Raw genomic sequence first — 12,231 nt, 5'->3', positions numbered from 1 at the left:
GAACAAAAATATAAACGCAACATGTAAAGAGATGGTTTCATGATGTCATGACGTTGGCCTGTTGGGGGAGGTTTATGACCCCCATATATACCTTTCCCTTTTTCTCTCTCTCTACTTTATAGAGTTGACTCTTGTAAAGCCTTTGTAACATAGAGAGTCTGGTAACATCAAAACGTGGGAAACAACCATATTTCGGTAATCCAACCAGTTGAAAATATGCGTTGGTACTTAATGAATATGATCACAGATCAGTTGTTGTCTGAGACATTACTACTAATGACAGGATGACATAAACTGTATCTTGGAAAGTCGACACATTCTAGTTATCAGATTCACATGGAATTGTTGTGCAATTTAAATGTTTAAATATGAAACTATTTGTGAAAAGATTAAATGTAATTTCAACGTGAAGATGACGATCAACATGACGAAAGGATGAATTTCGACTATACCAGCCAGAATATAGCATGAGCTTAAAGTATGGCAACTTGGTGTAAACTTTGAACTCTTATTCACTAAAGAAGTGATACCTCCTAGCCGATTGAGTTAGCCGCAGCAAAGGTAAACGTGGGCTAGGAGAGGACGGACAGAGTATCTATTCTACCATGCTTCAGTTCACCACTAGACATTCTTCAGAGGACAAGAGATCCATGCTGGACAACCCGGCCTTCTATCTACGACCAATCTACCGAAGCGCAGCTCAGAGTAAATATTTATTGCATTTTCCTTTTTCAAATGGACGGTTATTTAGAATGCATAAAATACTGTATTTACGATAGCATAGCTTCTCCCTTTGTTACTCAGTCTTCCCCGTCTTTCACTCAAACCCAACCCCCTTTCTTTGTGTAACCAGCCGTCATATCTGTTCTGTCCGCTAGGGACGTTTTGCTTTATGACATAATTAGTATTCAATGTATGATCTATTCTGTGTACATGTAATTCTGTGTGATTATTTAGGTATTTAGTAAATAAATAATTAAACCAAATTTTGTATTGCTGATTCAACTTGTGAGCCAGGGTTTGTGAAGCTAACCAAGAATTTACAACTTTCAGATGAGACTGAATAAGGTGAGGATTAAATATTGAGTGCTACTGATGCAAAAGATTACTAGGTCTTTAAGAGTTTATTCAGAAGATAACAGCTCTATAAAGAATATTTTGTGGTGCCCCGACTTTCTAGTTAATTACATTTACCTGATTAGCTTAATCAGGTAATATTAATTACAGAGGAAGGATTTTTTTAGAATAGCATGTCATATCACTTAATCCGGCATAGCCAAAGACAAGACAATGAGCAGGAATAAAAGATCCCAGACATTTTCCATACGCACAATGTAAAATTAGTTTACATCCCTGTTAGCAAGCATTTCTCCTTTGCCAAGATAATCCATCCACCCTACAGGTGTGGCATATCAAGAAACTGACTAAACAGGATGATCATTACACAGGTGCACCTTGTGCTGGGTACAATAAAAGGCCACTCTAAAATGTGCAGTTTTGTCACACCACACAATGCCACAAATGTCTCAAGTTTTGAGGGAGCATGCAATTGGCATGCTGACTGCAGGAATGTCCACCAGAGCTTTTGCCAGTGAATTGAATGTTCAATTCTCTATCACAACGTCGTTTTAGAGAATTTGGCAGTACGTCCAACCGGCCGCACAACCACAGACCATGTATGCCCGGACCTCCACATCCGGCTTCTTCACCTATGGGATCATCTGAGACCAGACACCCGGACAGCTGATGAAACTGAGGAGTATTTCTGTTTGTAATAAAGCCCTATTGTGGGGAAAAACTGGGCCTGGCTCCCCAGTGGGTGGGCTTGGCTCCCAAGTGGGTGGGCTTGGCTCCCAAGTGGGTGGGCCTATGCCCTTCCAGGCCCACCCATAGCTGTGCCCCTGCCCAGTCATGTGAAATCCATAGATTAGGGCCTAATGAATTCGTTTAAATTTCCTTATATGAACTATAACTCAGTAAAATTGTTGCATGTTGCATTTATATTTTTGGCTTAGCAGGCTAAAGTGTTGTTCTGGTGTACAGAACAGCAGGTTCCAACCCTGTCATTACACTAGTCTAAAATCAATGCGCAGAGAGCCCGACATGTCTAGGATGTACGGTGGTGCATGGTGGTGTTGTGATGCTGTCCTGGTTCATGCCTCCAGGAAGCAATTTGCATACATTAAACAAATTTTAAAAATGCTAAATTAGGCAGTTGGAAAATGAAAACAGGCACTTTCCATTTCACATTGCATTTGCCATTTTCTGTGTATCATTTACCATTTTAATTAAACATTTCACTTTACATTTTCCATTTTTCAATTAACCATTTTCAGTTTAAATTTTTTATTAAGTTTATTGTGGCAAAAATAATGACCACTAATATGAAAATATAAATACGTTTATCATTTTCACATTCCAATTTAGCATTTCATTTTCAAAGTGGCACTGATTATCCTCCACATCAGCATGGTGTCAGAGAAAAATCCAATCAACTGCGTTACTGAAAGAAATCCGAAAACATTCAGAAGCACTTCAGATGTCATGTTTTAATAGCCTGAACATTTACTTTTACATTTCCCTATTTGAAGTAACATGTAGACATCATTTGACAAGAAAAAGTGCTGTGCGTAAAGTTCGGCCACTGTAGCTATCGTCAACATTGCTGCGCGCATAAATTGTATAACTAGTCAGGTGGCACAATGTCTCCGGTATAGTGACAATGGTTTACTTTATTGCACTTTTGCGAAAGGCAACAGCAAGTCTGTCACTGCAGCGCAATGTGACAGACCCCTCTCTTGTCAAACATATTTAGTAGGAGTGGCGGCGGCTTTATCTAAGTCCCAGTCCCACTGCTGCCGCCTCCCCCGCTCACATCTCTTCCAGCCTTCACACTTCAGTGAGGAAGACTATGGAGGAGGATCATTGATGTTTGATATTTTTATGAATAAAAATACATCCGGAGTTCAGCGGGTCTATGCCGGACACTTGTATTGAACGCAATGATGGGTCCATGGAATGCTCTCCTCTACATTGCAGTCACTGCCTGCCTATTGAAGGGTAAGAAGTAATGCATGCATTTTAATTGTATTATTATGTGCATCCTAAATGTTCATTAGATGTGTTATTGGTGTTCAGTGCTGCTTTCAAATGAAGTTGTTGGTCAACGTCAGTTGTGCACATGTACATACATGCAGGGGATACATTTTGACTGTTACTGTGCTGAACATACTGTATCACTCCATGTTTTCAATGCATGTATCCTAGCACCTCTGATCCTAATCTATCCATGTATTACTACTGTCTATTCACATGTTGAATCCCAGGACTGCTTCAACAGGCTTGATCCAGGCTGCTACTCAAAATCTGACATAAAAAGTTTTAAATTAATAAATCATATGACAGCTTGTAAATAGATTATAAATAGATGCTGTATTTACATCAGCAACATCACTATGCAGATGGCTTTGGCAGGCACAAAGAGAATGAACAATGACTTACGTGCCTTGCATTTACATGTAGTTATAACCGGTAAGCCTAGTTAGTTATTGTCACGTCCTGGCCAGTATAAAGGTTAATTAGTATTGTAGTTTGGTCAGGACGTGGCAGAGGGTATTTGTTTTATGTGGTTCAGGGTGGTGTGTTTGTTAAAAGGGTGTTTGATTTAGTATTTCCGGGTTTTGGTTTATGTTTAGGTATTTCTATGTTTAGTCTAGTGTGTCTGGTTCTATGTTGCGTTAATTGGGGTTGGACTTCCAATTGAAGGCAGCTGTTTGGTGTTGCCTTTGATTGGAAGTCCTATATTAGTTGGGTGTGTTTGTCTTGTATTTTGGTGGGTGATTGTTCTGTGTTGAGCTTTGCTTTGCCACACTGTTTGTTAGTTGTTCGTTTTGTTATTTTGTATGTTCATTTTTTGAAGATAATTAAAAATCAAGATGAGCATTCACGTACCTGCTGCGTTTTGGTCCTCATTCACCGACGACAACCGTGACAGAATCACCCACCAACTATGGACCAAGCAGCAGAAGAAGGAGCAGAGGGACTTCGAGTTGGACTGGCGGGAGAAGTGGACCTGGGAGGAAGTTCTGGACGGGGCCGGACCTTGGCACCAGGCTGAGGATTGTCGCCGCCCGCAGTGGGAAATTGAGGCAGCCAAGGCAGAGAGGCGTAGGTACGAGGCCATGGACGCGCTGAGGGAGAAGCACGAGAGGCACCCCCAATAAAAAAATTTGGGGGGGCACACGGGTAGTTTGGCTAGGCGTAAGAAGAGCCGGAAGCCAGCTACCCGTGGTTATATGGAGGAGCGTATGGGGTGGAGAGCGCTATGTTTCGCTGAGGAGCGCACTATCTCACCCATACGCACGCACAGTCTGGTGCGCGTTATTCCAGCCCCTCGCAGGTGCCGTGCTAGAGCGGGCATCCAGCCTGGTAGGAGGATGCTTGCGCAGCGCATCTGGTTGCCGGTACGCCTCTGAGGACCAGGCTACCCAACTCCCGCTCTACGCACGGCTACCATCAGGCCCCTGCACAGCCCAGTCTGCCCTGTACGAGCACCCCGCTCGTACAGGGCTACTAGTTCCATCCAGCCAAGGCGGGTTGTGCAGGAGGTAAGATCTAGACCGACTGTGCGCCTCCATAGCCCTGGGTTTCCAGCTCCTGTCTCTCGTGCGGACCCGGAAGTGCGTCAACCCAGTCCGACTCGTCCTGTTCCCGCTCCCTGCACTAGCCTGGAGGTGCGTGTACATAATCTGGTAAGCCCAGTACCAGCACCACGCACCAGGCTACAAGTGCGTCAACCCAGCCATGCCAGTCAACAGTCACCAGAGCTGCCCGCCAGTCAACAGTCGTCGCCAGAGCTGCCCGCCAGTCAACAGTCGTCGCCAGAGCTGCCCGCCAGTCAACAGTCGTCGCCAGAGCTGCCCGCCAGTCAACAGTCGTCGCCAGAGCTGCCCGCCAGTCAACAGTCGTCGCCAGAGCTGCCCGCCAGTCAACAGTCGTCGCCAGAGCTGCCCGCCAGTCAACAGTCGTCGCCAGAGCTGCCCGCCAGTCAACAGTCGTCGCCAGAGCTGCCCGCCAGTCAACAGTCGTCGCCAGAGCTGCCCGCCAGTCAACAGTCGCCAGAGAGGCCAGACTGCGCTGAACTGCCGGAGTGGCCAGACTGCGCTGAACTGCCGGAGTGGCCAGACTGCGCTGAACTGCCGGAGTGGCCAGACTGCGCTGAACTGCCGGAGTGGCCAGACTGCGCTGAACTGCCGGAGTGGCCAGACTGTCCCGAGTGGCCAGACTGTCCCGAGTGGCCAGACTGCCCAGACTGTCCCGAGTTGCCAGACTGCCCAGACTGTCCCGAACTGCCAGACTGGCCCGACTGCCCCTCGGCGATGCCAGAGTGGCCCGACAGCCTGGAACGGCCGGAACCAGAGCCACCTCCAGATATAGGTGGGTTGGGGAGGGGGGGTGTAGCACTGTGCCGTCGTTGACGGCAGCCACCCTCCCTTCCCTCCCTTTAGTAGAGGGGAATTTTGGTTTTGTTGTTTGGGGTTGTTTTTTGTTTTTTTTTTCGTTTTAAGGTGCTTCCGGGGTTAGCACCTTTAAGGGGGGGGTACTGTCCTGGCCAGTATAAAGGTTAATTAGTATTGTAGTTTGGTCAGGACGTGGCAGAGGGTATTTGTTTTATGTGGTTCAGGGTGGTGTGTTTGTTAAAAGGGTGTTTGATTTAGTATTTCCGGGTTTTGGTTTATGTTTAGGTATTTCTATGTTTAGTCTAGTGTGTCTGGTTCTATGTTGAGTTAATTGGGGTTGGACTTCCAATTGAAGGCAGCTGTTTGGTGTTGCCTTTGATTGGAAGTCCTATATTAGTTGGGTGTGTTTGTCTTGTATTTTGGTGGGTGATTGTTCTGTGTTGAGCTTTGCTTTGCCAGACTGTTTGTTAGTTGTTCGTTTTGTTATTTTGTATGTTCATTTTTGAAGATAATTAAAAATCAAGATGAGCATTCACGTACCTGTTTCGTTTTGGTCCTCATTCACCGACGACAACCGTGACAGTTATTCCCCATTAGAACTGTGATGAAAGCATGCACTCCATAAAACAAGGTGTGGACATGATCTGCATATTCAAGACTGTGAGAAATAAATTAAGCAACAATCTATTGTGAGAAAATTATGAGAAACAACCTTTGTTTGGACAGATGTGTTATACACCTCAACTTAGATATGTTATACACCTCAACTTAGATATGGTATACACCTCAACTTAGATATGATATACACCTCAACTTAGATATGGTATACACCTCAACTTAGATATGATATACACCTAAACTTAGATATGGTATACACCTCAACTTATAATCACACATAATAATAAGGAGATTAAGACCAAAGACAATTTTAAGTCATAGGTCATAGGTCAATGAAATGGTCATTGTGACAAATATTACATCAGTATTGCCAAAGCATCATATTAATTTGCTTTCCAAGGTGATGTTTCCCATTGAGTGCTGCATTGTCATGGATGGTCACACTCCCATGTGGCTTGTAGCTCTTGTTTAAGACAAAGCTGTCACAAGATGTCATGACATTACATCCTGAGTAACAGTATTACCCACTCCCCTTCCTGCCTGTGCTTACTCTGAAAGCATATATACTCTGTCTTTCCTTGGTCATGTTTGTTCATCAGTCATATATACAGTGCATTCGGAAAGTATTCAGACCCCTTGACTTTTTCTACATTTTGTTACGTTACAGCCTTATTCTAAAATTGATTAAATAGTTAGTTTTTTTCTCATGAATCTACACACAATACCCAATAATGACAAAGCAAAAACAGGTTTTTAGAATTAAATATCACATTTACATAAGTATTAAGACCCTTTACTCAGTACTTTGTTCAAGCATCTTCGGCAGCAATTACAGCCTCAAGTCTTCTTGGGTCAGCTTGGCACACCTGTATTTGGGGATTTTCTTCCATTCTTCTCTGCAGATCCTCTCAAGCTCTGTCAGGTTGGATGGGGAGCATTGCTGCACAGCTTTTTTTAGGTCTCTCCAGAGATGTTTGATCGGGTTCAAGTCCGGACTCTAGCTGGGCCACTCAAAGACATTCAAAGACTTGTGCAGAGGCGCTGAAAAACAACCCCACAGCATGATGCTGCCACCACCATGCTTCACTGTAGGGACGGTGCCAGGTTTCCTCCAGACATAACGCTTGGCATTCAGGCCAAAGAATTCCATCTTGGTTTCATCAGACCAGAGAATCTTGTTTCTCATGGTCTGAGAGTCTTTTAGGTGCCTTTTGGCAAACTCCAAGGGGGCTGTAATGTGCCTTTTACTGAGGAGTGGCTTCCTCCTGGCCACTCTACCATATAGGCCTGATTGGTCCCATGTGGCTCAGTTGGTAGAGCATGGTGTTTGCAACGCCAGGGTTGTGGGTTCGATTCCCACGGGGGACCAGTACGAAATAAAAAAAAGGATGAAATGTATGCATTCACTACTGTAAGTTGCTCTGGATAAGAGCATCTGCTAAATGACTAAAATGTAAAATGATTGGTGTAGTGCTGCAGAGATGGTTGTCCTTCTGGAAGGTTCTCCCATCTCCACAGAGGAACTCTGGAGCTCTGTCAAACCATTGGCTACTTAGTCACCTCTCTCTCAAGGCCCTTATCCCCCGATTGCTCAGTTTGGCTGGGCGGCCAGCTCTAGGAAGAGTCTTGGTGGTTCCAAACTTCTTCCATTTAAGAATGATGGTGGCCACTGTGTTCTTGGAGACCTTCAATGCTGCAGATCTGTGCCTCGACATGATCCTGTCTCGGCGCTCTATAGACAATTCCTTCAACCTCATGGCTTGGTTTTTGCTCTGACATGCACTGTCAACTGTGGGACCTTATATAGACTTATATAGACAGGTGTGTGCCTTTCCAAATCATGTCCATTCAATTGAATTTACCACAGGTGGACTCCAATCAAGTTATAAAAAGCATATAAAGGATGATGAATGGAAACAGGCTGAACCTGAGCTTAATTTCCAGTTTCATAGCAAAGGATCGGAATACTTACGTAAATAAGGTATTTCTGTTTTTTATTTTTAATACCTTTGCAAAAATGTCTAAAAACCTGATTTGTCATTATCGGGTATTGTGTGCAGATTGATGAGGGATAAACATTATTTAATACATTTCTGAATACGGCTGTAACGTAACAAAATGTGGAAAAAGGGAAGGGGTCTGAATACATTCCGAATGCATTGTATACATGGAGTACACAGTGCAATGAAATGCTTACTTGCAGGTCCACATCTCATCAGGTTCACCTCTCGTCAGGTTCACCTCTCGTCAGGTTCACCTCTCGTCAGGTTCACCTCTCGTCAGGTTCACCTCTCGTCAAGTTCACCTCTCGTCAAGTTCACCTCTCGTCAGGATCAACTCTCCACAGGTTCACCTCTCGTCAGGTTCACCTCTCGTCAGGTTCACCTCTCGTCAGGTTCAACCCTCGTCAGGTTCACCTCTCGTCAGGTTCAACTCTCGTCAGGTTCACCTCTCGTCAGGTTCACCTCTCGTCAGGTTCAACTCTCGTCAGGTTTACCTCTCGTCAGGTTCAACTCTCGTCAGGTTCAACTCTCAACAGGTTCACCTCTCGTCAGGTTCACCTCTCGTCAGGTTCACCTCTCGTCAGGTTCAACCCTCGTCAGGTTCACCTCTCGTCAGGTTCAACTCTCGTCAGGTTCACCTCTCGTCAGGTTCAACTCTCGTCAGGTTCAACTCTCAACAGGTTCACCTCTCGTCAGGTTCAACTCTCAACAGGTTCAGCAGCAAAAATAGAAGAAAGGAAAGAGTAATACAAAATGTAACTGTCTGCACTCCATTTAGTAAGACCTCCGCTCTGGAGTCTCCAGTCTATTTGCAATACCTAATTGAATTCTCGGAGGGAGAGAGAGATCGTGAGATTAAGAGTGAGATGTAGAGATGGAGAGAGGGGGGGAGAGAGAGAGAGTCTTGGCCAGCTCTCTGCTTTATCTATCTAACTGACATTGGTGGGTCTCCTAGATTTAATCAAGAAGTACAGGAGATGCTTTGTCTCCGTCCTCTGTTCCCTAGCCACCCTTGGTATTGGAAAACATCAGAAAGCTACTTTGTATTACCGTCAGTAATATTACTAATGTACCCTGATGAATGACTGATACATCTTTACACAATAACACAGTGATGTTATCCCACTGATGGTAACACTGAAATGTGATTATGAAGAGGGCCCGCGATCCAGAGGGGAATCAGACCGTAGACAAAGAACAAGCTTTTATCTGATCTTCCAGTTCTGAGAGCCTCTGTATGCGACCTGGGTAACTGATGAGGGACATAGATGTTTTTTTACAGAACTTAGAAACAATTTCAAAATAGACAGTGAACCCTTGAGCTCTCCGAGCAACCAAATCAAATGAGTAAAGTGCTTTCCCAGAGGTGTTTCTGGGTAATTGGGTTTTGGCTATTAGAAAAGTAAGTAGCCATCCGGCGTCTAAAGTGCCTTAAAATAGAGTAAGACCTTTTCAGAGAATTAAAGCGGGAGGACTCTGAATGAACTGAATACACTGTGTTGTTATGGTCCATGCTTAGCTGGTAGAAAACACCTGGGTTCTGTTCAGTGCAGCGCACCGTGACAATGTTTTGCAATAGTTAACAAAAATCTGTGATCTCACTGGACATTTTTAGGTAGTTTCATAACATTTTTTTTCTGTACTGAACATCACCATGGACATGCATTCCAATGACTGGTACTGTAGAAGGGCTTAGTAAGACACATCAGAGATTACTGAGGTGCTGAGAGTTATAGGGTGTCAGTATGCTTCTAGCTGAATCTAGCTGGAGAACGTTTGATGAGGCTCTTGGATCAATAAGCAAGCATCCAAATGAGCTGGACCGGCTGTCCACCAGGTGGTTTATAGTCTCTCTCTCTCTCTCTCTCTCTCTCTCTCTCTCTCTCTCTCTCTCTCTCTCTCTCTCTCTCTCTCTCTCTCTCCATGCTCTCTCTCTCTCTCATGCTCTCTCTCTCTCTCATGCTCTCTCTCGCGCTCTCTCTCTCTCTCTCTCTCGCTCTCTCTCTCTCAAATTCAAGCTGCTTTATGAAAAACGTTGTGTCAATATTGCCAAAGCAATAATGTATACAATATACATTGTAATAAAATAGTAAAGAATAAAGAATAATAATATAAAATGGTAGTAAATAATAATACAAAACAATTCTAAAAGTAACAACAATAAAATGGTAACAGTCAATAGTAGAATAGATATAATACATGGAAAAGGCTAAACATGGAAAATGAAACTAGAACTAACTTAGAACTAACTGTCATCCTCACCATTACATCAATGCTACAACTACCATCATCATTACTACTACCACCACCATTACATCAATACTACAACTACCATCATCATTACTACTACCACCACCATTACATCAATACTACAACTACCATCATCATTACTAATACCACCACCATTACATCAATACTACAACTACCATCATCATTACTACAACTACCACCACCATTACATCAATACTACAACTACCATCATCATTACTACTACCACCACATTACATCAATACTACAACTACCATCATCATTACTACTACTACCACCACCATTACATCAATACTACAACTACCATCATCATTACTACTACTACTACCACCATTACATCAATACTACAACTACCATCATCATTACTACTACCACCACCATTACATCAATACTACAACTACCATCATCATTACTACTACCACCACCATTACATCAATACTACAACTACCATCATCATTACTACTACTACTACCATTACATCAATACTACAACTACCATCATCATTACTACTACCACCACCATTATATCAATATTACAACTACCATCATCATTACTACTACGACTACCACCACCATCATTACTACTACCATCGCCATTACATCAATACTACAACTACCATCATCATTACTACTACGACTACCACCACCATTACATCAATACTACAACTACCATCATCATTACTACTACCACCACCATTACATCAATACTACAACTACCATCATCATTACTAATACCACCACCATTACATCAATACTACAACTACCATCATCATTACTACTACCACCACCATTACATCAATACTACAACTACCATCATCATTACTACTACCACCAGCTTTACATCAATACTACAACGACCATCATCATTACTACTACTACTACCATTACATCAATACTACAACTACCATCATCATTATTACTACCACCACCTTTACATCAATACTACAACGACCATCATCATTACTACTACCACCACCATTACATCAATACTACAACTACCATCATCATTACTACTACTACTACTACTACCATTACATCAATACTACAACTACCATCATCATTACTACTACCACCACCATTACATCAATACTACAACTACCATCATCATTACTACTACCACCACCTTTACATCAATACTACAACGACCATCATCATTACTACTACCACCACCATTACATCAATACTACAACTACCATCATCATTACTACTACTACTACCACCACCATTACATCAATACTACAACTACCATCATCATTACTACTACCACCACCATTACATCAATACTACAACTACCATCATCATTACTACTACTACTACCATTACATCAATACTACAACTACCATCATCATTACTACTAATACCACCACCATTACATCAATACTACAACTACCATCATCATTACTACCACCACCACCTTTACATCAATACTACAACGACCATCATCATTACTACTACCACCACCATTATATCAATACTACAACTACCATCATCATTACTACTACCACCACCTTTACATCAATACTACAACGGCCATCATCATTACTACTACTACTACCACCACCATTACATCAATACTACAACTACCATCATCATTACTACTACCACCACCATTACATCAATACTACAACTACCATCATCATTACTACTACCACCACCATTACATCAATACTACAACTACCATCATCGTTACTACTACTACTACCACCACCTTACATCAATACTACAACTACCATCATCATTACTACTACTACTACCACCACCATTACATCAATACTACAACCACCATCATTACTACCACCACCACCTTTACATCAATACTACAATGACCACCCTCATTACTACTACTACTACCATTACATCAATACTACAACTACCATCATCATT

General features: G+C 42.8%; 1 protein-coding gene across 1 annotated transcript in view; it reads left to right on the top strand.

The window, feature by feature from the left end:
- The first annotated feature begins 2,700 nt into the window (after positions 1-2,700).
- The window catches only part of LOC123725163 (neuronal acetylcholine receptor subunit alpha-7), a 45,567-nt gene continuing 36,036 nt past the window's right edge, over positions 2,701-12,231 (top strand). The window contains exon 1 of the mRNA XM_045689549.2: positions 2,701-3,060. Within this exon, the coding sequence (XP_045545505.1) occupies positions 3,003-3,060 (58 nt within the window). The 5' untranslated portion in view covers positions 2,701-3,002. The remainder of the gene's footprint in view (positions 3,061-12,231) is intronic.

The sequence above is a fragment of the Salmo salar genome, chromosome 11 (genome assembly GCF_965601325.2).
Source record: "Salmo salar chromosome 11, fSalSal1, whole genome shotgun sequence".
In the NCBI taxonomy this organism is placed as follows: domain Eukaryota; kingdom Metazoa; phylum Chordata; class Actinopteri; order Salmoniformes; family Salmonidae; genus Salmo; species Salmo salar.
Note: the sequence above shows the minus strand (reverse complement) of the source record. Positions and strands in the feature narration are given on the sequence as shown.